General features: G+C 38.0%; 1 protein-coding gene across 1 annotated transcript in view; it reads left to right on the top strand.

The window, feature by feature from the left end:
* AsnRS (asparagine--tRNA ligase) overlaps positions 1-27,543 on the top strand; it is a 214,577-nt gene that overhangs the window by 153,474 nt on the left and 33,560 nt on the right. Inside the window, exon 8 of the mRNA XM_067136961.2 lies at positions 4,966-5,101. Within this exon, the coding sequence (XP_066993062.1) occupies positions 4,966-5,101 (136 nt within the window). The remainder of the gene's footprint in view (positions 1-4,965; positions 5,102-27,543) is intronic.

Raw genomic sequence — 27,543 nt, 5'->3', positions numbered from 1 at the left:
GGATGCTAACCGGCTTGCCGGCGGACTTGAGGGAAATAAAATACCTCTTGTGGACCAAACACACACCGTCTGTGGGTGGGGGAGGCAGGCGTAGAATTCACCCACGGTATCCCCTGCCTGTCGTAAGAGGCGACTAAAAGGGGCGACCAAGGGATGATCCAATTAGAACCATGAAACTACTTGTAATTAGTACCATCACGCAGGGAACACCATGGGTTGCATTTACTTGCGCGTAGTACCACTATGTTAGGTACGCAATAGATTTGTGATTAGTAGCGACAGTGTGTGAATCAGGAGGTGGGTCCTACAGTACCTGCGATTCGTACCCCTATATGAGCGACGCCATGGGATTAGTGACTCCATGGTTCTGCCTTACCTATGCTCAGTTCCCACTATGTGAGGAATTCCATGAGATAGTACGAGTCTCTGTGGTTAGTCCACTTATGTGAGGAACGCCATAGGTTTGCGTTGCCTGCAAATAGTGCCGCAATGATGTGCGAAACACCATAGGTCTGTGTTACATGTGCGCATTACACTACCTGTGAATAGTACCATAATGTGTGGAATACTGTGAGTCTCCGCTACTTTTGATTAGTACCGCAACATTACACATAGCATGGTTCTACTTTCCTAGCGATAAATACCATAATGAGGGGCTGATTACCTGGAATTTGGACCCGTTTCGACTATAAGCATAATCGATTCAGCATCGTGCTATAGAAGCAGTCTCTTGGTCAGTAATACTGTTGTTTTGTGCCAGCTTCTGTGCATGTGAGGCACTGTGGGTCGGATCCACTGATCGTTTTAAATTCATATCCATCCATTCATTCTTCATCCTCATGCTTTGAATTCTGGTCAGTGGAGGATTTTGGACTTTTAAGTTGTCATTTCATTTCGTCTCATTTCGTACCATTAGGGGCCGATGACCTCGATGTTAGGCCCCTTTAAACAACAAACATCCATCAGTCAGTCTATGGCCTGCAAAACTTTGCTGAAATGTTCTTTCCATATTTTAATCGGGATGTTGTTTGGAAAATGTGGTTGTTTGGGCAGTATTGCTTTGTACCATTGTTGTTCTGCCTCTTCTATTTGTTTTTGCTCTTTGTCTTGAAACATGTTTTTTGCTTTTCTGATTGTTGTTTTATATTTCTTTCTTGTGTCATATTTTCGTAGGGATGTTTCTGTTGACGTTATTCTTGCGCATCTCAGTGCCTTCAGCGTGTCTTTACTTACTTTATAGCAGTTGTAATTAAACCAGGGTTTCGCTTTTCGATTTTGTTGATTGTTATATATGACGATATCTTTGATACATCTTTCTAAATTGGCATTGGCATTATCTATATTTCCTTCACAAATTTTTTCTGTTATTGTATCTGTGTCTATTTCAGTTAATCCAATTTGGTCAACTCTTCTTCCCCTCTTGGGTTTTTCTTTTTCATTTTCAGTCTTTTGCAATTCCTCCAGTTTTATGATAGTGTCCACTGATAGGTGCTTCCTTGCAACTATATTTGATAGTACCTTCTGTTGCATTGACCTTACATTGCTGAAGACTAGATCAATTATACTGCAACTATTTACAGATATGTATGTTTTAGAGTGTCTTTTATTTACCATTATCAAGCCTTTGCTTTCTAAATACTGAAGTACATTCTCCAATTTCTTTTGACTAATGTCAACTCTGCAGTTAAAATCTCCCACTAATATGGTTCTTTCATTCTGGTGTATCATATTTATTGCTGTGGCCAGTTCATCGATGATATCTTCTTTATATTCGGGCTGAAAGTAGGCAGCGATTATTAGTCATAGTTTTGTTTTTACCATTAGAATGGTATCGGTTTCCATCATGACACTGAATGGGTACAGTCTGGCTTTTAATAGCAAGGTAATACCGCCTTTAGGTCTGCCACGTAGACTTTGTGTTGCATGAGAATGTATGGAGTAGACCCCGTCGCATATTAGACCTCCCTTGGCTCTTCGAGATGAAAAAAAAAATGAAAAAATAAATCTTGCATACAGAACCCCCCCAACGTAATTTATCAGAGAAGAACAATGATTCCGTTTTGAAGCGGGTACAGGCCTTACTGCAGCTCTGATGGCATCACACAAATTTGTGAATAGTTTCATCTGTACGGCCCATGCAATGAAAACACGCGTCAAAGTCGTGCAGTACTTCTCTGTTTCGTAGTTAAGAAATGTCCCGCCTCTGTAGCGTAGGCCTACTGCAGCTCTGATGATGCACAAATAGGTGTATAATTTTGTGTCCGACCTGCGCATTGCAAGCACGCATTAGTCATGTATATATGTCTGTTTTTTGTAGTTAAGTATGTCTGCCAGTGTAATGGTTAGCACAGTTAGCTACCATTCTTGGGAGCCTAAGTTCGATTCCCGGTACCGTGTTGCCGGAGATTTGCGAATGGCAGGAAGGTTGATTTACGGTTAACCTTCGACTGGCGTTGTGGTTTCTTTAAAGATACCCGTGACTTAGTACAACCCTGTCACTCCCTCAGTATTACGTTCTGGCTATCGCCGTTCACTGTAGCTGTTACTTAGTGCAGGGTCAACTGCTATCTGGAGTTGTAGCGTTTAGTAAATATTGGTTTTCTCAGGAATTTGATTTAAATATTGTGTGGTGCTGTTTACGACCCCACAGCGGCGTTTGTGTTACGAAGTTTGTCGTGACTTAAAATTTTGTAAGCGTTCATATTTCATTCAAAGTGCATGTTTGGTACTTTTTCTTCATGTAAGCCTTGCTATGACTTCCACATCTCGCCCTGGCATGTCAGTGTGTGATCCTAGGATCGCAGTGTTTTAGAGGAAGATGCCGAAGGAAGTGACGACAGCGATCTCTCAGATGAAAATGATCCAGATTACAGTTCCGAGCACGACACGGATTCGGAACAAGAAGAAGATGAGGAAGACGAAGAGGAAAGTTTCACGGACAACCTAGACGTCCATAACCAGCCGTCATCTTTCTCTGGTAGGAACAGATAGAAGTGGTCAGCTACCGAACCCAACAGGCAAGTGAGACGTCAAAGTCAGAACATTATTGTCAATCTTCCAATCGTTACGTGGTTGTGAAAATGACGTAAATGACTGTGAAATTCAGAAGTTAATATTTAAATCTACCTTTTAATTTGCTTTGGAGCAATGGACATTTAAAATTTGTTTACATTTAAGTTTAATTCACGGGAGTCCGATTTTCTTTTAAAATCAGTGACGGTAAAACAATTGTGCATTATCTCACAATCTATAATAAGTAAAAATATTAATTTCTCACTGTATGTAATGGAAAAGATATAAGGAAATATACTTATTTTTGAAACTTAAATAAAGCGTGTTTGAGGTCATCCATTTTATGGTATCATTTTTGACCCTACAACACCATTTACGTACCAAAGTTTTCACAACGCCAGTCTAGGGTTAAAATGGTACATGCAAACCCCTTCCACTGGGGGCCTGTCTAAAAAGAGCTGCACCATCTTGAGATGAGGAAACGAGTTTACTTTAGTTAAGAAATATTCACGGTTGTTGCTAATAATATAGCGGGCGAGATCATTAACAAAGCGATTGTTTACTATCTTGTAACTCAGGCCAATATAGGTTTTTATGGAGAGAAGTAGGTTTAAAATGCGATTAAATCAATCCAATTATAACGATTGTTTTACTCACCAACGTACCTCACGAATAATAATAATTTTACATCCTCACTTAACGATTTTCGGAGGTGCCAAACAAAACATACTATGCGTTAATAAAAAAAATGGAGACAACGATCGTATGAAATTAAACATTATGGTGAAATCCAAAGAACGCTTCCAGTCACTATGTATTACATTCGGAAGTACAACTCATAACATACGCTAGTTATCAGCTGGTTGGCACACTTTCTGGTTTCTAGAGCACAGCTTTATTAGGAAAGAGTGACTTCTGCTATACATACACCAACTGGGAATGTCAGAGACCATCTCCAGAAACCATTTTAAAATAGATTCTCACTGTGTGGACTTTATAGTCGGGAACAAAACTATTTTTAAAAGTTTCGAAGAAAAAAAAAAGACAGGTCCTCGATTGCTCTCGATGCATGGCTGACGAGATGACAGTGGAAATGACGTCATTTGGACTGACGACATGCTGGTAGCAAGGAAGTTGGCAGCACAAGGCGATAATTCAAATGAAAGCAGTGATAAGGTTTACTCAGGTTTACTGTGTGGTAGGCCTACTGCTCAACTGACAGAGACAAATGACTTGGCCATTAAGTTCTTTTATATCAGTATTGCATAATATGATAATACGATGATCTTATCCCTTTTCTCTACGGGATGGAGTATGAAGTGAGATGAATCTTCGTAGCAAGTTTCTATGACCTTATGCCCTTCCTGACATCATCTTAACCAGAGGAATTAATAAGATGAAACGAATGACGTGACATGAGTAACTACAAGTGACTATAAGTTTATTTACTTTATATGTAGGCCGAAAAGTCACGTTCACCATTTATTGTCTTTTTACATTTCGAAATACTGCCTTCCAACGAAATATAGCCAGTTTAACTCATACACACTCATAAGTTTGTTAAAGAATAGTGTAGAATGTTTATGTGTATTATTTATAGTTCTTTATAGCCTAGAAGCCACGTGTTCACTGCAAAAAAATTGAGGTTATTGCATAGTGGACCCCCCTTACTATTTTTGGCTGTAAAAGTGGGGGGGGGGGGCAGAAAGGGGTCTAATATGCAAGTAAATACATTATTTGTTATGATATGCATGAAAAACGTTGGTAGAGATGTTGTTGATGACTAGGCAAGTTATTACATTTTACTTTTCCTTTCCCAGATTGTGAATTTGAATCTTTTGTGGCATTTCTATTCTGATAATCATACTTGCCCATTGATCTGCATTGTTTGTGTGACATAACATTGAAAGTTACTGTCTGATGTAAAATGAATGTTTCTCTATCATGTAATAGGTATACTCATATTGAAGCAGAATGTCCTTTCATTTCGTTTGATGACTTACTGGATCGTTTGGAAGACTTGGTCTGTGATGTTGTTCAGCGAGTTTTGGACTCTCCATATGGGGAAATTGTTAAGGAACTTAACCCGGTAAGTTTGTGAAACTGGTGGGTTTTAGTAAATTTCTGTAGCCTTTACTTAACTTTGCTTTCTGAGATGATTCTATGATCATTTCTGAAAACTGTCATTTGTACTATTATCGCACCCCTGAAAGAAGGCTGTCACAAGTCAAAAACAATAATTTTTCAGGAGAAGCTCCCAAAGGTTTGAATCAATGGGAAAAATACTAAATAATATTTCAGGATAATGATACTTGTATACGATGGTCCTCTGACATTCAGCATTATAACAGCACAATGTGTTATGAACATATGACAGAAGTTCATAAATTTTAAGTCATACATGGAAAATTCGACTTCCGACTGTTTTCTGTTAAGCGGTCATGGAAATACCAACACTTACGGCCATAGTATTAATCAATAATTTAATTGAATTTGTATTTTAAATAACTTTCCCACAGCTCTATACCTTACTATTGTAAACAGAATAATGCTTACAAATACATTTTACTGGATTAGTCACAGCTGCAAAGCTAATATTCTTTTAATAACATGGATTCTACTTTCGAAAGAACCATCTAACCGATGTAGTAGGTCTTAAAATGAAGAGACATTTAAATTATTCTTCCGTCACTAGTTTCCAGTGTATTAGGGTCAGCACATAATGTAGATCTGGCCCAGTTATATAGCCAGATGCCCTTCCTTAAGCTAACCCTAAGTGTATTCACTATTGCACGTTTCTGTGATGATTGATACTGGGGTGTATTGTATGTATTAGGATGAACACAAACGCTCAATCCCAGAACTAGAGACATTAATCATATTCAGTTAAAATTCTCTGGACCGGCCAGCATTTGAATCTGGGGTACTCCGAACAAGATCAGTACGCTGACAATTTGGCCGAGCAGCTGGACAGTAAAGGAACCTTTCCATCTGGAATATAATTATCAGAGATAGTTACAACACATCAGGTTCCCAAAAGAAAACTACCATAACTGATATGTGGCAGTCTTCTAATATTTGAGTTGCAACTTTCCTGTGAGTAGAAAACTGAAACATAGGCTGTAGCAATGATAAAAGTACGATTTGACTTGTGACATTTTTTCAAGACAAAGACTAAATATAAACCAATCATATGTATGTAAAAAAAGCAAAGTCATCTCCATACAGGCCATGAAGGCCCTTGGAGTAGTGGAAGGTAAAGGCTTCCAACTATTCGTAACCTCGGCACTTGATGGGGTAGAGTGGTTAGCTCTACGCCTGACCGCCTTTGCCCCCAGGAATTAACCTGGTACTCATTTTTGGTGTAGGCTGAGTGAACCTCAGGGCCATATGCACCTCCGGAAGTGGAAATCTCGTTTCTTAAATTTTACGACTTCCTGGCGGGGATTCGAACCCACGTCCTTCCGGACGAACCGAGCACACCTTTACCGCCTCGGCCACGCAGCCCCTAATCATATGTATTACACCCTTCCACCTACCATTTATTTTTACTAATCTTTTCAAGAACGGGGGTTAATTGCGTAAATCATGTACTGTGGTAGGAAGACTCAGGGTAAAAATATATCAACTTAGTCCATAAAAATCTTTTAATATAATCGCAGGTTCCGTTGAAGAGTAAAGATATTCACATATCAAACATTCAACCCCCCAAAATCAAGCAATTAACCGTGATATCGCTCATATCATATCATAGATTATTACTATTAGCACTTATGCTACCTTATGGCTACATATTATTACCTATTCTCAGAAAGAAAACACAGAAATTATCGTAAATCTAGTTTATTAGCATGCTAATATGATATCAAATAAAATAAAATCGAATTGAGGACTGTAGGGAAAAGAAAATGAAGTTATGTTACATATTAAAATTGAATACATAAATTATTTCCATTGACATAGTTGAAACTGGATGTACTATAACCTTTCATTCATAACTTGTCATTATTACTTTGTTGAATCATCTCAGTTCATCACTTTTGCATATAAATATTTCATGGGGCAAATGAGGATTGATTCTTTATTTCAGGAGGGAGTAGGGTTTCTTCATATTTAGTTTGTTTGGATTTCTGTATTAACATTTTCGAGATACGAGATAATCAATAAGTTTCCCGAGTATGCTTTCAAAATGTCATCACACTTTAAATTACTATGTTTATAAGAATACGAAGTAAATATTGTCATATTCATTCAGACATGCCAGTAGAAATCAAATATTTTATCAGTAAGTGCCATTAATAGAATAACCAGTCATTTCAAACTATGATAATAGTGCTGTGTGATTACATATTTATGTGCTACTGTAATTAAAATAAACTCTTATATCATTTACCGCTGTGCCAATATTACGTTGTAATTCAAATGACCAATCTATATTCACATTGTGAAACATTTGTTCACCGAGCTCAATAGCTGCAGTTGCTTAAGTGCGGCCAGTATCCAGTATTCGGGAGATAGTAGGTTCGAACCCCACTGTCGGCAGCCCGAAAATGGTTTTCCGTGGTTTCCCCATTTTCACACCAGGCAAATGCTGGGGCTGTACCTTAATTAAGGCCACGGCCGCTTCCTTCCCACTCCTAGCCCTTTCCTGTCCCTTCGTCGCCGTAAGACCTATCTGTGTCGGTGCGACATAAAACAACTAGCAAAAAAAAAAAAAAAAAAAATTTGTTCTGTAAGGCGATGTTCCTTCATATCCCTATATCTACTCCATAAAGTATGTGAGATTCAATTAAACTAGCATAATCTCTCATATTATACTTCCAATCGACCGTTAATCACCTGGACTGTATCTTTATATTCATATTAGCATGACCTAACCTCGCTGCTTGCATCTTATTTATCATACAATAACTGTAACTAACACATAAATCCGTAACTACATCTTTCAACCATTGCTCACACAATGAACAATTAATATTCTCCAATACTATCATTACTTCATAATTCTCAAATATCTCTTCTTCCAGACTCACCTGCATATATAAATTCTCATCTCATTTCTTCTAAACAACCTCTTTGTTATGGTTTATTAGTCCATCGACGTCAAATTCTTCTTATTAACCGCAAATTCCCGATATTTAATCCATTTCTTCTTATAATACAGTCATAATGGCCATGTCTGCTGATTTGGTCCTTGCAATATCCAGGTTTTACTCTGTAATTCACAGACTCTCTTCCTGGCCTCGCCTAGTTCAATGCTAAATGATCTTTCCGAGTAGATTGGTACATATACATCGATATACACCATCCATATATGTTTGCAATAACCTAAAATCATCTTACGAGCACGGTATAACTATTACTCAAATTGGCACGCGCTTCCTGTTAACTTCTTAAAATATAGCACTGACATTCAGATACTGGCACATATAATTTATTTGTAGGCAATTCTGCACTCCTACTATTATATTTCAACAACTACAAATAACTTTGAACTGGTAATTCGGAAACTTATTACTTATCTCGTCTCGTTTGGTCAACCTCTGGCTCTTTCTCGCTTCTTATGCCATCTCTGAGCACTCAGCCTTGGTCTCCATGTACGTCACAGCTGGGCATCGGTCTCGGCAGTCTGGCTTGAGTCAAAGCATCTGAGGTAGTCTTCCTCCACCAGTTTAAGCGTGATTCATCATATCTCCAGTGTCCATGCAATAAGAAGACAACATTATTTGGGCAGAATACATAATTAGATCTTCCATTTTAAGCTTTCTAGGACGTATGAATGGCTATTGGTATTCCTTAATACTCAAAAGTTGTGCTCTAAATATCTATGTATTTCCAATAAAGCTTGTTCTCGTTAAATATATTGCCTATTGAATGTTGATTAGAGCTTCTGAATAATATCTCTGCATTTTTTGACGGTATAAGGCCACTTATTATAATGCAACTGGCCCTTTTCTTCTTAATCTTTTACTGGTCCGTATCTTTCCTTAACTTCAATATTTTAAAACGAAAGTGTATACGTTTTCCTCTCATCTCAGCTTATTTCTGCAGGTGTAAATAACTCAATTCTTCGCTTGAATGTATATTATCTCACGGCTTCCTCCTCGTACGTTGATAATCTTCTTAGCTCGCAGTAAAATTGCTATCTTTTAAATGTGATCTTCTCTTACAAAGTAGTTGTTCTATCTAAGAAACTCTTTTCTTTCTCGCCGGTCTTTATAAGTCTCCGCCTTCTAATTACGATCAACATGCCACATGGATATACTTCATATATATTTGCGCTGTCTGAAGCTGCTCCACGCCATTTTATCTGCTACATCTCCCTGTTAATGATCATCTCAACTGTAATGTAATGGTACAGTATGTAATAACTCAAAATTGAACTTTTTTAACTTGTGGCAGTCTTCTTCCAGGGGTGCGTTGTTGTTGTTGTTGTTGTTGTTATTATTATTATTATTATTATTATTATTATTATTATTATTATTATTATTATTATTATTATTATTATGCCTTAAACCACAAGAGGTTTTATAAGGTCATCTCATTCAGTAATGCACGCCCTTTGTTTGAATGTTTTCTTCATTGTTTTTCATACTCAATCCATATAATTTATGTATTGTACAGGTATATGTTTTGAGCCCGCCTGGTGGCCATGATCGTTAAGGCGCTGAAGTCTAAAAACGGTCTAACACCGAGGTTAGCCGGTTCGAGTCCCGTTGGTCGAAAAAATTTTCACCATCAGAATGTTGGCCGGCAGGGTAGGGGAGGTGGTGGTATACAATTTCTAATCACTAGATTGCGTGCCAAAAGCCTGGATTAAATTCCAAACCTCTCCGCAGTGCTCATATGGAGTGAGGGCATATGACGCTGTTGATGGTGATTCGTCCGTCGGATGGGGACGTTAAGCCTTGAGCAGACCCCTTGGTGCTATTCGACAGGAGTAGGCTATGTGCCGGCACCGGGTTTCACCCTCTCCCTACTATCATATATCACGTCATTCATTTCATCTCTCATTAACTCCTCTGATGAGGTTGACGTCAGGAAGGGCATCCGGTCATAAAAAACCGCCAAGACAAATTCATCTCACCTCATACCCGACCCCGTAGGGAAACGGGACAAGGGTTGGACAAACAACAACAGGTATATGTTTTGAACAAAGTTAAATGGAAGGGGAAAGGAAAGAAGAGAATGAGGAAAGGATATACAGTGGAACCTCGATTCTCTATTTTTGGAGGGACAATTAAAATAAAACGTACAACACGGGAAAACAGAAAATCCGGGAGTGAATGAAAGCCATCAGAAATTTTGCTAAACATCACAAAAATGAAATATGTATAATTATAATCTTACAACACTCCTAAACCAAACCATACCAAACCAAACAAAACCAAACTACAGCCCCAATGGGCCTTTGCCTGCCAAGGGACTGCTGCTCAGCTCGAAGGCCTGCAGATTACGAGGTGACGCATGGTCAGTGTGACGAATCCTCTCAGCCGTTATTCCTCGTGGCTCTCTAGACTGTGGTCGCCATCTCACCATTAGATAGCTCCTCAATTAAAGGTAATCACTAGGGAGCGGATTTTTATGTAATTACATATTCTTTTTGCGTATGTTTTAACGCGAGTTACGAAGTTCATTATTCCTATTGTGCATCCCCAAATGTAAAAACTGAACCCTATTTCACATAAAAACACATATTTTCACATTTTTAAAATGTAAATACATATTTTAAGAAAATCAATAATAAGCACATAAATCGGCAATATTTGTTGATCAATAAAATTTAAAATGCTTCTGTGTTATAAAACAATGCTCATATTTTCATTTTACGATTACGGTATTGTTTTTAACAGTGTATTTAACATAATGTATCTGAATGTTTCGGCTATTTATGGACTTCCCTCCATAAGTTCTAAAACTTGCTGGTCACTGGCTACGTCGTTACATTTAGACAGCGATTTGATTTGCTGCACAAGATGTTTCCTTGCATGATGTCATTCCAACTCTCTATGAGTCAGCCCTCTCGGGTTTTGTTTATAGAATATCAGCGAAAGGCAATCACGAAGAGATAAGGTGACGTAATTCCGTTACGACATGGGGAACTCGGACGAATATTGCCCCACCATTAGGTAGTGGAATTCATCACACCTAAGAGTAAGGTTAGCTGTTCGGGTCCATATATCATTCCTGTGGTCGTGTGATTTTGTATGGATTTATAAGAAATATTTCCTTCAGTGTACGCTGCTATTCTTTTTACTGAAATAGTGATTCACCGTAAATGCGTGTGTCGTAACCTGCAAAATGATGCCAAAAGAGAAGTCGAGTACAAGGTCGCGTCTTCAACAATATGTAGTGGAATTTAAAAGCATTTTCACTACCGATGGAAAAGTATTATTTTGCCAACCGTGTGGTAAAACAGTACGTGCCGATCAACGTTCTGAAGTAATCCAGCATTTGTCTGGAAATAAGCATACTGCGGCTGCTTTGCATGTGTGTTCGCGACAATTACTAATAGCTGAACCAGCTACTTCAAATGCAGGCCCATCTAAATATTCCCAGTATTATTTAGATGTGTGCAGAGCATTTGTTTGCGCCGACATTCCTCTTGGTAAAATAAATAATCCGGGACTGAGAAATTTCCTAACAAATTACATTAATTTTGAGCCTCCAGACGAATCCACATTAAGGAAAAACTATCTCCCAAAATGTTACGAAGAAACTTTACAGAGAATTCAGGCAGTATGTGATAGCGAAAAACTGTGGGTGAGTATTGACGAAACCACTGATTCAAGTGGCAGAAAAGTAGGAAATGTTGTAGTTGGTGTGTTGAAGAATGACAAAACTGCTTGCGAACATTCTTATTTGCTAGCGTGTAAAGAAATGCTTGCTGCAAACCATGTCACTGTAGCTAGGTTATTCAATGAAGCCATGCACTTACTTTGGCCAAAAGGTATAAAATACGACCATGTATTGCTTTTCCTTACTGACAGTGCAGCTTACATGAAAAAGGCAGCCGAAGACCTTTCTGTGAGCTTTCCGAAAATGATACACGTGACTTGCATTGTTCATGCTCTATACAGGTTATGTGAAACTGTGCGGGCTCAGTATCCTTAAGTGGATAAATTAGTGTCTAATGGCAAAAAAGTCTTCGTAAAAGCACCCTCAAGAATCGATCTTTAAAGAGAAAAACCCCGATCTTGCGCTTCCTCCTCTGCCTATTGTTACGCAGTGGGGTACCTGGCTTAGCGCTGTGGTATACTACGCAGACAATTTCAAAAGTTTTGCATCCATTGTGAACGTGCTAGATAAAAACGACGCGTCAATTGAGATTCTTCAAGAGATACTAAAAGACAGCTGTTTGAAAAATGATTTGGCGTTTATATCTTCCAATCTAAGCTTCTTGTGTAAAACTATAGACATACTTGAAAAATCCACTAACCTGTTGTCCGAAACAGTGAAGGAAGTGCGCGCTGTTGAAAATAAATTAGATTCACTCCCGGCTTCGCAGGTACAGGGACTGTTAAAGGTCAAATATCAAAATTTGTTCAGGAAAAACAAAGGATTTCAAACAATGTGCCAAATTTCTAGTGTATTAAGAGGGTGCTCATGTTGGCGAAATTGATGGCGTTATTGTTGGTGACATTCCTCTCTTTATCTATGCTCGTCTGACTTCCTGTGATGCGGAGCGATCGTTTTCGCAGTATAAGGCGTTCTATAGAGATAATCGGCATGCATTTATGATGAACAATTTGTAGATGACCTTTGTTGTTCACTGCAATTCTGAGACTACTTCTAGCAACTAATATTCCAGCGTATGATGGGTGAGTACGAACTGGTACTATTTTTTCAAAGATGATAGGTTGCTTTTGCCATATTTAAACAAAACATTACCTTTAAAAATAACCATTCATAATATCTACTCTGGCATATAAAAAATTAATATACCATACAGCACATTTCCATACACAGACATCATTTTGCCTTAAGGAGCACGTTTGGTAGCACTATATTCTAATACAAAACATTATACTTATTTACTTCTTGAGCGCAAGTAGTTATGTGATATTTAAAGGAAAATAATTTCAATTTTTTATCACATATTTTAAAGTTTTTCAGCACATAAAAAATTAATATTTTTCACATTTTTAGCACATAAAAATCCTCTCCCTAGTAATCACGCAGGCTGAGTGGACCTGGAACCAGCCCTTTTATCCTGGTAAAAATGCCTGACCTGGCCGGGAATCGAATCCGGGCCCTCCGGATGAGAGGCAGGCAAGTTAGACCGCAAAACCGGCATCAAACATTTATTACTGCTATGCGAGTTCAAAATCTCGATACTTTATATTCAGTTTTACAGGGGTGAAAACTTTCAGTTCAGCAACTTTGATTAGCCAAAATCTTCAAAAAATCAAATAACGTCAAGCCAAACAACAATCGACCATAAGTAGTTTTTAATTCTCTCAACTAATAAAATGAAACACATTAGATACAAAAGCACTCAGTATGATGGCAAAGTCCCTTCTTTTCTTAATCTTCCATTGTAATTTGGTCTTTGGTTCATAGTCAGTTTCTGGAAATCTTGTACCGCGTAAATTAGGCCTACATTGACTTTTAAAGGTTACGTTGAACTCGAGAACGGTTTCGAAGAACAATTCTCAGAATTTCTCGAATGCATTGTATTCAATTCTGCCCGTCACTAATCCAATCAAATTGGAAAGAGAAAAAAATACCATCAAAACTTAGAAATTACGGTTATTCGTGACTTGGGCTCAGCTGGAAAGCGCGCTTGCTGCACATGTCAGTACGGTACGAGTTGGAAATGATACAAATCATTTATTTTGTACATGATACGTGCGCAAATAAAACGACTGCAGTTTTTTACTTTTAACACGAAAACGTAAAATTCCCAGTCTTATATTAGGACCAAAACAGTAACAGGCAATCCCAAGACCTCCCATGGCTTTTTGTATGTAAGGTGCAACATCTGTTCTGGTCTGGGTAGCATAATCGTATACGATAATATTAATACTAGGTTTGTGCAAGATTTGTGTTAAGAAGGAGCAGTTTTGATTCCTGCCTAAAAGCCCAGTTACTATACAGTGCCCTGAGGAAAGTGCCAAAAACCTGTTCAGCAATACAATCGAAAAAAGTAAAAATATAAACATCTAACCCTGGACATAATGTGGAATGTTTATAAGTGCGAACACTTGACGAAACTCGTTCCGTCTTCAAGTAGAGCTGTCGAAATGCTCTGTATCATCTTACAATTATTGTGGCCGTTCTCCGCTTTATAATTTCCGAGATTCTCTAAACAATACCACCCGAATTCGATGATAAGATGGTCCCTTATGCAAGATCACTGCCGATCGCTTTTACAGTACAGTACTTGCTCTAATTATCGCAATAACGGGGCGTTAATGCCAACATCCATAAATATGCCATAGTTGTCCTTTCGTGAGATACAGTTTATTGAAAAACGCTTGATCGAGGATTTAGCATTGATGGGACTGAAATTTCTGGACAGTTGATACGGGAAATCGTTTCTTCGAGGAACGGATATGTGGGATTTTTACAGCATGATTTAATTACGATGCTTGCTGCACCACACAATTTGAGCGCATGATCCGGGAACGGATAATCAAGGTTCCACTGAACACTATACTGGAATGGTGGCCAAGAGGTGAAAAATGGAGTAGGCCTTATAATTTTGAAATAGCTGGAGGAGTATGTGGATATGGTAGAACACATCAGGGACAGGATAATGAAAATTACAGTAGACTGAGAATGAGGAACAAAGTGAAGGACTTCATTCAAGTGTATGCACCACAGACATGGATAAAAGGGGGGGATGTTGAGGAAATCCTGGAGAAACTAGAGAAGGAGATAACTGATGTTGAAGTGATTATAATGGGAGACTTAAATGCAGAAGTGGCAAACAAAAGACAATGAAAGGAAGAAGTTATCAGACCATATTGATATGGGAAAAGGAATATAGGAGAGAAACTAGTTGTTTTGTGAGGGGAATGGAATGATTGTGGGCAACACGTGTTTTTGGAAGAAAAACAGCAAGAAAATTACAAGATGTGGCTGGGGTGACAGAAGAATAAAATTGGTGATTGATTACTTCATGGTTGATAGGACAAAACTCAGACAGTTGGATTCTCTCAGACTCAGCAAGGGATCCCACCCCTACCACCTCATAGGCAGTGTTCCGAAGATGAGACTTTCGGTCGGGGATACAACTGGGAAGGAGGACCGGTACCTCGCCCAGGGCAGCCTCACCTGCTAAGCTGATTTATCAGCAGAAGCATTAGTTGGAGATCATAGAGTTGTGATAACAAAATATGAACGTGGAGAAAATGCAAGAAAATAAAGGAGATAACAGATAGTAAAATAAAAGTGTGGAAATAAAAATACAAGAATGTACAGGAGGAATTTCTGGAGAGACTGAAACAACAAAATCCAGTTGCTGAAGTAGGAAATGTGCAGGTGGCAGATTCCCTATCTGTTGTTTACCTATTATTTTCTTTAATAATTGCTAAGAATTTGGAAATTTATTGAATATCTCCCATGGTAATTTATTCCAATCCCTAACTTCCCTTCCTATAAACAAATATTTGCCCCAATTTGTCCTCTTGAATTCCAACTTTATCTTCATGTTATGATGTTTCCTACTTTTAGAAACGCCACGCGAACTTATTTGTCTACTAATGTCGTTCCATGCAATCTCTACACTGACAGCTCGGAACATACCACTTATTACCAAGTAATGAATTTCATTTGGTCCGTGGTGGAATTATTATATATAACAAATTCCAACTTGTAAGTTTGAGAAGTTCCACCTTTCCACCACTTCAAAATCTTATGATTTTTCTTAGATTAAAATATCATTGATTTATTTTAAAATTAGTTGGTACATGTTTCGTTTCTCATAGAAAATATCTTCAGCCGTAATCTTGATTTACAGTTAAAATCTGCACATAAACACAGGTTACATAAGTAAAACACATTTAAACTCTCATATTAAAAACATGTCCTTGGCAAGATGAAAGAGTCATTGGGTTTTTTTTTTTTTTTTTTTTTTTTTTGTTTTTTTTTTTTTTTCCACTATATGACACCTCTTGATACTTGATATAAAAGATGTCCTAGTCGTAAAATACCACGTGGAAAATTATCCCAAGAGAAAGAGAAATTAAAGTTTCTTGATAAATAGATGAAACATCAGTGTACAACTATGCAAATTTTTGTGACATTCAACACTTGATGTGAATGGAAAGGGTGATTTTTCTTGTCAGATGAAATGGACTGATTGTGTTTGAGATGGAAAGCAACTCCCTATGATGTTGTTGCATCCAGATCTGGAAAGGAGAATGAAATTTTGAAGCTCGATAACAAAAGTGATCTGGCTGTCTTGATTAATAAAAGCTTAAGTTTTACTTGCCACCTGACATCTCTCATGGCTGACTCACATCAGGCTTCCTACTGCGCTCAAAGCTGTTTTCCTCCTAGTGTTGTATCTGTGGATGCCAGCAAGGTCTGCATGCTTGATGGAGGGAAGGGGAACAACAGCTGTGTAATGAGGTGGAAGGGAAAGGTTCCGTCTAGGTGGGGGGAAATTCATCCTTCTCTAACCTGTTTTGTTATCGACGCCGAGTAGGTTTAATAAGGGAGGTCTATTTTCTATGTTGTCCTTCAGATTGTATTTATTACTACAGAACTTGTCCAGAAAATGAAATAGGTTCTCCATTGTACTCATGAAGCTTCCTTTCTTCCCTTTTTATTACTTCCAGATCTTGTTCTATGGAGGTATATATATGTCCGGACTCTTCCATGTGGATACTCATAGCAGAGAATTTTCAGTTTTTACTGGCATTTTCATGTTCCATGTATCTAGTTGTGAAGTCTCATCCAATTTTTCCAGTGTATGAGGCTCCACAACTAGCACAATTAAGTCTGTAAATACCTGAATCTATATTACTGCCGGTTCTGTTTTGTGGGTTAACACTACTGTGATTAAAAATGTATTGGCATTCATATTATGTGTGGAGTATGCCACTTTAAAAAAAAATTCCAGATAGTTAAAACTATCTATCTGGACTTTTCTTCTTTTAAACACATTTGCTATTTGTAAAATTGTGGGATTATTATATGAGAAAACAGCAAAGCCAAATTTTTTTACTTGTGTCTGGGGTCAGTTTTGAAAAATGTTTCCTCTTTACCTTATGATTTTATTGATAAACTTTACGTAAAAACCATTGAATGTGGCTACATTACATAAATATTTCAACTCTTTTGAAAGTTCATTTTTAGAAAGGGGTAATTTAAAAGCTCAGTGTACAGCACTATAAGAAGCTGCTTTCTTATGATTTTATTGATAAACTTTATGTCAAAACCATTGAATGTGGCTACATTACATAAATATTTCAACTCTTTTGAAAGTTCATTTTTAGAAAGGGGTAATTTAAAAGCTCAGTGTACAGCACTATAAGAAGCTGCTTTCTTATGCCCGGCTGGATACATAGTTACATTCAATTGTGATGGGTGAATGTGTCAATTTCCTGTATACTTTCTAGATGAAATATTCCTGGTCTTTTGTAATAGTGACATCAAAAAAGTTTATGGAATTATTTACCTCATCCTCAACAGTGAACTTGATGTTTTTATGTAACGAATCAAGGTATTTGAGAATATCGTGGCTATTGTTTTTGCTCTGGTCAGTGGCGATAATTTTATTTAGCGTATGGCTTATACAGATAATATCAGTAATATATATATATTTACAGTTGAGAAACAAAGTAATTTGTGCTTCACAATTGAATATCAAGTTTTTCAATCCAACGTATAGCATCTGGAGATACCAGCAGGAAGTCATCTTCATCACCGTGATAGGCTCGCATCTTACATTCCCTGACGATATGATGAATAGTCTGGTGTGGAGCTCCGCAGTCACACTCTGCATTAGGTAACTTTTTCCACTTATGGAGAGCGGCTCTGCACCGGCCATGTCTTGTTCTGATTCTATTCAGGACAGTCCAGGTCTCTAGGCCCTGCACTTGTCCAATAATTTTAGAATTTTCCAAAAAATCTAGAAAAACATCAGCTAAAATCCCAGACGCCAGAGCTCCCTTTGGAAGGCCCATTCGATGATACATTTTATGGTTAAATGTAAAATAATACTGTAGTTGTTTAAAACAATATCTAAAATGTTGATGAAATTAGCTAGAAATAGAAAATTGAGATCACCTGCTACAATCACGTTCCTTTCTGTATAGTTTCCTGCATAGTTGATTATCTTCTCAAATAATTCCGAATCAGCATCTGTATCACCCTTTCCAGATCTGCACACTTAAAAACATCAAGTTGCCTATTATCTTTAGAGATGAGCCTTACACCTAGAATCTCATATTTCTCATTTTTAGTTCTTTCACCACAATGAATACTCCGCTCCTACCATTCCTATCCTGTTTCTACGATAATCTCCAGTTCCATGAGAGAATTTCTGCATCCATTGTATCATTTCTCAGCCATTATTCAACTCTTATTACAATATCTGGTAAGTATATATCTTTTGATTTCTTACAATAGTTTTACAGTTCAACACTAGCATTTTTAGGTTATCCCTACTTGACTTCCAGATCCCTCTACCCTTATGATAACTGCTCCCTAGTCCACCCCATTTTCTTGAGTGCACCTCCTTATAACCCTTATAAATAAACTTCATAACTTATATGTACCACTGCAGTTCAAGTGAAGGCCATTTGACCGTAGATCCCTATCTCCTACCCACCCATTAAGATCTGCAAATTTCGCTCCCAGTTTCCCTCACAGCCATTCCGTAATCTCATTTAAATCCCCAATTACCAGTCATTATCCCTCCTACATAATATCCTACTGATAACAATGGGTGGTTCAAATCACGAATGAAGAGTTACTGAATCGAATTGGTGAGAGGAGATCGATTTGGCGAGAAGAGGAGATAGAATGATAGAACACATTTAAGACACCCAGGACTTGTTCAATTGGTTTGTGAGGGAAGTTTAGGCAGTAAGAATGGTAGGAGTAGATCAAGGTATGAATATGACAAACAGATTAGAGCATATGTAGGATTCAGTAGTTATGTAGAAATAAAATGATTAGCACAGGATAGGTTGGCATGGAGAGCTGCACCAAACAAGTCTATGGACTGATGGCTCAAACAACAATAACAACAATCTCTGCTTCCTTAAACTTCTTCTGTGCTGCTGTAACCAGATCCCATCTGCAGTGACTCATACAGATTCCTCACCAATACCTCTCCTGGGCCCACTGCTAGAGGAAAAGTCTTAGCCCTCGTTTTCCTTCACTTTAAAACATTAGCCCACCTGTCTTCCAAAACTTCTCTCCTTCCTTCACCTCCCTCTTGCCTACCTACCTTATCCTAATTCTAATTATCTCCCTCAAACTCGCTATCTTTTCCCTCATCTTGCCTCATGTTGAGCAATGTGAGAATGTCTAGGTGCTTGTTGAATATGGGCCAGTGATATTTTCTCTGATATTCACTACTCCCTAAGGAACATGCTGACTTTTAACTTTCAAATTGCTTTCATCTGAAAATACACCTTTCTTCCAATCTTCCACCGTCCAATGTTTATGTAGTTAAGCCCATATCAATAACTTTTTCTGCATAGCATCCGTCAGAAGCCGCATGCTCTTTTCCTGCCTCCAACAGTCTGTGGTGAATTATTGCAGTTTCAAGAACGTTTCAGCCACTCTGACTTAAATGTCAGTTTAGGTCAATGGTTCAGAGCCTGGGGTTTATTTTCCTCTTTCTACTGAGTAATAGTGTAGTCTTGAGTTGCCTACCACAGTTTCGTTTCTTCAGACATAAAAAGGACCTGGTATCTCGTTATCTCTTCAAAATGTAATATACTGTAGCCACACCAACGCCACATTGTAAAGTAATATTTGTCTTTGTGTCATAGAATTATGCTCGGCTAATGGTCACAATGTTTTAACATTTCCACGGGGTGGTATTCATTATCATTTTGCAGTACAGTAACACAGCGCAATACTGAAAAAGTATACGACTTTACCCAGAGACATTGAACTAATTACTGTGTTATAAAGAACATCCGGTAATGCCAGTAATGTTACCAGTAATGCCGCCATACACCTGCAATCCTCCCCTTCGAACTATGTGACCTTGGCATGGTGGGGAGGCTTGTGCATCCCGGTAATGAAGATAGATGAGCTGTAGGTACAACCATATCAGATGGGTATCTGTCGAGAGAACAGACTAATGAATGCTTCATTGAAAGGCGGGTACCAGCTTTTCGGAAGTTGCAAGTGCAGCAGTCTAGATGATTGACTGATATGGACCGGTAATAGTACTTAACATGGTTTAGCTATGTTGATACTGCTACGTGGATGAAAGCAACGGGAAACTATAACCGTAACTAACTTCCGAAGACATGCAGCTCTCTGTATGAATGATGTACTGACGATGGCTTTCTCGCGGGTAAAATATTCCTGAGGTAGAACAGTTCCCCATTCGGATCTCCAGTTAAGGACTACACAATAGGGGGAATTCATCAGGAAGGTGGATAGTGTCGTTCTGCGAGTCGGAGTGTGGTAGGTCATAGAATCTGAAAAGGAAAATGGATAGACTAAAGTTAGATGTAGTTGGTATAAGTACGTTGGCAGGAAGAGCAGGTTTTTTGGTCAGGTGACTACAGAATTATAAACACAAAATCAAACAGGGGAAATGAAGGAGTTTGTTTAATAATGAATAAGGAAAAAAGACAGTGGGTAGGCTACTACGACCAGCATAGTGAAAGGATTATTGTTGTCAAGATAGACAACAAGCCAATGCCCACCACAATAGTGCAGGTCTATATGCCTACTAGTTCAGCAGATGATGAAGAAATCAAAAGAATATATGAAGGGATAGGAGATTTAATACAATATGTAAAAGGTAACAAGAATCTAATTGTAATGGGAGACTGGAATGCAGTGATAGGTCAAGGAAGAGAAGGTAATACAGTAGGAGAATTTGAATTGGGACATAGGAAGGAAAGAGGAAGTCAGCTGGTTGAATTTTGCACCGATCATAATATAGTCCTCACTAATACAAACACCACAAACTACGGCTGTATACGTGGACGAGACCTGGAGACAGGGAAAATATCAAATAGACTTCATTATTGTAGTGTTGGTCTTGGCAGTATGGAAAAAGACAATAAAAAACGAGAACAAAAACTAGAAGACAGTGATGTAGACTCATTGGATGATGTGTTTGGTGCCTGTATTTTGTTAATGTCAATTTGTTATTTTTGTATTATTCTTCTATCCAGATATACCTTTGTAATTTCCTACAAACTTGGGGGCTCATCTGGGATGGATGGAGAATAATGCGAAATACGGAAGATGGAGAAACTTACGATGATGATTACTGAATATATGACGCAGTCGTAAAGACACCATCGAAGAGAAGACGAATTACGCCGCAGATATTTCAAGACATAGTTAGTGAAGAAATCTCAAATCATGAGTACAATATATTTTTCTATGATAAGATGTGAATATTCAAATAGGATGCATGCTGATAACTTGTGACCAGGTGAATCATAACCTATTACATTGTCAACCTTAAGCAAGATAGAAGGGATTGAAAATATTTCGACGCAGTCACTGACCACATTTAGGACCCTGCATAAGTTTGTGTATGGAAACGAAGGAGATAGGCAGAATAGATGACGCTTAAGAGGATTTGGAGGTTTTCAGTTCTCGCATGGTGATGCAGAATATGATCAGAAGGTTAGGTTCGTACAGGATAATTTGGGTGGAGGTGGACGCGATTTGATTGCTGTGAGTAAGGTATTGTGCTTAAGCTATGAAGGAGACAAGAATCAGTTAATATCACGAATCATAACCCATCTGAATGACTTAACAAAGCTTGCGAAGAATGAAGAAGAAGAAGATCATGAGGAGGATGGCAGCAATAATTCAGCGCGTTTTAAGAGCAGACTTGCAACCAAGGAGAGGCACAGACAGAAGAATCACAAGGTTACATGTGTAGGTATCCATCTACAGGGAGCGAGGATGACTGCAGTGGACTTTATGAACCTCGGAGTTTTAAGCCTACGCTCTCTCTTGAAACAATTGGGCGGAGTTTCTTCCTTATATTCAAAGATGTTGAAAGCTGCATACACCCATTTAATGCCAGTGGAGGTATCCTGTTGAGAAATGGATTCTAGAATTCAAAGACAGAGCCTCACTCTTCAATTGGAACGAGATCCAGAAGTTTGTCTCAAGTATTATTACAGAAGTTTGTAAAGAATTCCTGTCGGGTCTCACAAGGCTGTTCGTTCAAGGAGAACAAAAGATATCTTTGTGGGGGAAATTAGCTTCTGCACTCAAAAGAAGAATTCTCGACTGAAGTTAGCACCAAAGACATCCACGTGATGCTCGCTGAGAGGATAATGAAGGAAGAGTCATGCCAAGAGTACTTACTGGTTATGAAAGAAATTGCTGGTAAACAGTTGCTGATTCAATATGTGATTGATGGCATACAGGATGAACTGAACAACAACAAAAGCAGCAGTAACCCATCTATTGGAAATGAGTGGCAGCGGAAGAGACAAATCACATCACAACAATGGTCAATATAATGTTACTGTTGATCAGTTTTATGAGCTTGAGAAATTGTAGGCCTCCACATTTAGTTTTCTTCCGACTCTGGGATATTAGAGCATCTAATGTAAAGGCAGTCCTTCCTTCTTTCATGATTCCCTTCTGTCTTATTCTTCAAGTGATCCTTCCTTTACAATTTTTTCTCATTTTTTATAATCACATTCACATTTTTCCTTGTCAACACCGATCGATGTCCACATGGTTTTACACCTTAAGACAGTCATGACAAAAACCATTGCCTCACCAGTTAACACTATTAAACAATAGGCCTATTTCCATGCTAACAATGCTTGGCATTGATATTGACTAAACAACAAAAGTCTAAATTCACTATTCTAAAACTGTATAAGACATAAACGATTGTAACGTATATTCTATATAAAGTTTGTTACGGTATGTAATGATTTTCGACAGGACCAATAACATAGGTACCGGTATTTAAAAAAAAAATTTAGGTACCTACCCCTCAACTACCATTTCATCCAGTGTGAATAAAAATTATTTATAACCTAGACTGTAGCACCTTATTCCCAGACTTTACATACCAATTTTCATTAAATTCTGTTCACACATTTCTGGTTTGGCGTTGAGATGGACTTAACAAAAATTGAAAATCACAATTATCTCTGTTACCATAGCTGGTACAGTAAAAATGTATAAGACATAAATGATCAGAAATGTAATTCTATATCACTTTAGTTATGTAGTATTTATTAATAGGACCATTAATAACAAATATTTGAGAATTAAATTTTAGGCCTTCTCCTAAACCACCATTTCACTCAGCGTGAATAAAATTATTTATAGCACCGGGCTCGATAACTGCAGTCGCTTAAGTGCGGCCATTATCCCGTATTCGGGAGATAGTGGGCTTGAACCCCACTGTCGGTAGCCCTGAAGATGGTTTGCTTCCTTCCCGCTCCTAGTCCTTTCCTGTCCCATCATCGCCATAAGACCTATCTGTGTCGGTGCGACGTAAAGCCCCTAGCAAAAAAAAAAAAGGACTGTGAGTCACTTTGACATATACACCATCCTTGCTATATATACGGTGCTCTTAGATTCTAGCCTCTTTCTCTCAGCGCACGTTTTCATAACATAAACATGCACTGATCAACATAATAATAATAATTGAAGTCCATTGATCCTCCTGTTGTCATAAATATAAAAGATCCAAATTCCTTTGTCATATAACCTCAATTCAGCAATACAATTCCTTTGAACTTGTACATAACCTTCACGCAATCCCTTCGAACTTTCACAGCATAATCTTAATTTCAATATGTTGCAACTAACGAAATTTAAACAATCGCGTGGTCGAGTAAAAGGCACGATAACAAGAATAATGAAGTCGATTACAGCTGACATGTCAAAATCAGAGGCGAAGGTTAGAATTTTAAAATGTGAAGAGCTATGGAATTCTTTTGAAGACGTACAAATAAAAATAGAGGAAACTGAGATCACTGATGAAACAGCTAAATTACAGTTTGAAGAGGAATGTGAGGGAGAACGAGAGCTATTTGAATCTATTTACTTCAGCCCAGTTAAACAACTGCAAGCGATAATAGATGAAGCAGAGGATGTTCAAAATAATTTACTAGCTCAAATGAACACGGCAGTAAACAACGACGTTCATCAACAGGGAGTTCCACAACATCATAACAGAAGAATGCAGAAATTACCAGAAATTAAAGTACCGGAAATTAACGGCAAATTCACAAAATGGTTGCTTTTTAAGAACAGTTTTGAGTCAACCATTCATAATGATACTCAACTAACAAATATCCAAAAATATCAGTATCTGATCGGTCTTCTGCAGGGCGAGGCACGCAAAGTCATTCAAGGTTTTACCATTTCAGAAGAAAACTACACAAATGCTTGGAACTTGCTTGTAGATACATATGATAATCAAATGATGATAATCGAGACACATCTAGATGAACTTTTCAAGATTCCTACAGTTTTTAAAGAGAACAAATCTGAATCACTCAGGCAATTACAATTTCATATTCAAACTCACATGGCTTCATTAAAAGCAATGAAGCAACCAGTACAATATTGGGATACATTGGTTATTCATCTAGCAAAGAAGCAGATGGATTTCATTGAGCAAAGAGACTGGCAGGAAAGGGTGAAAGGCAACACTCCAGAAAATATGCCAACGTTGGATGATTTCTTGAAATTTTTAACTGAACGTTCCCAATCATATATGCTGTTAAATCACAACAAAACCAAGGCATTGAACACACAGGCAAATCCGAAGGACAAACAACCTAGCAAGAAAGTTGTTATGACGACGACTCAGGCAAGCTGTAATCTGTGTGGTGGAAGTCACCTCATTTTTACATGTGAAGAATTAATTAAACGATCAGTTGAAGACAGAAGAAAACTGTTTCGAGAAAAAGGACAGTGTCATAACTGCTTGAAACCAGGACATATTGCAAAAAATTGCAGAGGATCAAAATGCAAGAAATGAGGACTTCTTCACAACACACTTTTACATGCTGAGGAAGATGACAAACGGAAACAAAATGTTAAAGAAAATCAAGTGCCCATAAACCTGTGTGTCGAATCTCAGCATTCACCTGCTTCACTCAATGTGAGCTTGGCGAAAGGAATAACATCACAGATACTTTTGTCAACAGCTTTAATTGATGTGAAAGATGTTCACGGAAGAAGAATGACATGCCGAGCCTTACTGGATCCGGGATCTCAGTCGAATCTAATAAAGAAAGGTCTGTATAAGAAACTTGGTTTACCGAATGTCAAGACAAACACACAGATCATTGGAGTAGATTGTTCCAAAGTGCCTGACACACAGACCACAACCACAGCACTCAGTGGACTGACTGAATGCGGAAAGAAGTTTAGACTGGGTAGCCTATAAAAAAGAATGCAGCTTCTGTATGTCACGTGATTATCTGAAGCATGGTATTGGCTAGAAATGAACGAGAGTCAATGTGACGATCTAGCTCTTTCTTAGAGTCGCAGTTGATAAAAGAGTCAGCTCGTAAGTAAACGACTAGCTCTCAAGGAGCAAAGAGGGAGCTAGCTCTTTACAAGAGTCGACTCTCAATTAGAGAGCTAGCTCTCTCCTCCCAATGAGTCCTTCAGAAGAGTCAGTTCGTTCATGAATGACCCATCACTACTCCAGTATGCACGTTGACGGAGATTACCCCTAGCTGTAAACGCTTTATTGCATTCGACACAGCGGAACGGTTTCTCTCCAGTATGTGTACACTTTCCGTGTTCATTGTCTAACCTGGACCGTTGGATAAGAGTAAACAATTGAATTCTTCATATTCTTGACTAAAGAATCTTCAAGTACAACAAGACGAAATTTAAGCTTAACCTCCTTCAATTTCCTCTGTTTATTAGGACTCACTCCCGCGTAATCAGCTGTAATATCTTCTGGATTCCCAAGGATATCAAAGCGATTTGCTGCTGTTATGGGCGGTGCATAATTTATATCGTGTGTTTTTGTTGGGGGTGCTTTCAATTTTTGTACTGTCACGTATTATTCTTTCTTCTCTTCTACGATGTTTTCACTATCTAGAAGACAACGGATTTCTTCCTGTGCATTTTTCGAAGTTTCTTCTTAATGCTCTAATAATTTTCTCCTCAGTAGCAAGCTACAACTTGATTTGGCAAACGATAGCAACAATAATCTCGGTAGCCATTTCATCAAAGGTCACATGTCCATTATGTTTTTCTTTCCATAGACCACGTTAGTATCACGTTCTTATTAGTTTTCTTGACCCTGTATGCTTAACACCTGTCTACATCATAACTTGCTCTTTTTACACTTGCACGTTTCCCCACTCTATCTATATACCGGTACTACCATTTCTAATCATGACTTGACAAATTTCATTATAGCGTACTTCAAGTCTGAATGACTTGCAACAACCCTCGGATTGATGTACCATACCTCTGGTCCACATGGGTTTTGTTGTTCAGGTGGTTGATTCTTCGTTCTTCAAACAAGTTGGAAACTCCACAGTGCTTGGGACCCTGAATAATGTTCTGTCCATTCCATAATACAAGAATATCCACTAAATAAAGTGCTGCCACATGAATTTTTCATAGAATAATTAAGTAAATATATTCTTGTTTCACTATACGAAATAATTGCCTTGTCATTCATGCTCCCACTACTCCAACACTGGCTTAGATTTCAAACACTGCTACATTACACCGGTCGTAATCAGTAAGTTATGTATCATCTTATGAAAAGTTGGCACTCACTTCACCTAACAATCAAAAAACATCTTGCAAATTCACGGTATTTCGGCCATAAACAACATACAAATGGGAGCACTCCGTGCCTCATATCTTACTCAACCACGGCGTCTCCGAAAAAATCTGCTCGAACTTAGACTGAAAAACGGTTCGTTAATGATATCTCCCTTATTAATCCTTATTTTTAGAAATTGATTTCCATTAAGTTTGGTTGTGTATATTTTGTGGAAGTGCAAAATCACTGTTTCAGTTTCATATAAACACCCAGTCATTTCAAGGATTTAGAAACAATATTGGCCTTAAAACCTACCCAAGGACAGGTGGATTCTAAATATGAAGTTTGGTAGAAATATATCTAGTAGTTTTCAAGTTATAAGAACTCAGACAAACAGAGAAACTGACTGTAAAATAAGACACCAAAGGTAAAAAATATGCAGATGGTCATTAGGCCTATTACACCTGAAACGGATAACTGAATGAAAATTTCGCCAAAATAGTCAATGTGCAGGCACACGGTCGTTACAATTTTATTTATATAGATTTTCTTTAAAATAAGTTTTCCTACTATTCATTTATTATTCAGAAATACACAGTATAGAATGAAAACTAGCTGCATCATGT

The sequence above is a fragment of the Anabrus simplex genome, chromosome 1, assembly GCF_040414725.1.
Source record: "Anabrus simplex isolate iqAnaSimp1 chromosome 1, ASM4041472v1, whole genome shotgun sequence".
In the NCBI taxonomy this organism is placed as follows: domain Eukaryota; kingdom Metazoa; phylum Arthropoda; class Insecta; order Orthoptera; family Tettigoniidae; genus Anabrus; species Anabrus simplex.
The sequence above is the reverse complement of the archived record's forward strand: the minus strand, read 5'-3'. Positions and strand labels throughout refer to the sequence as shown.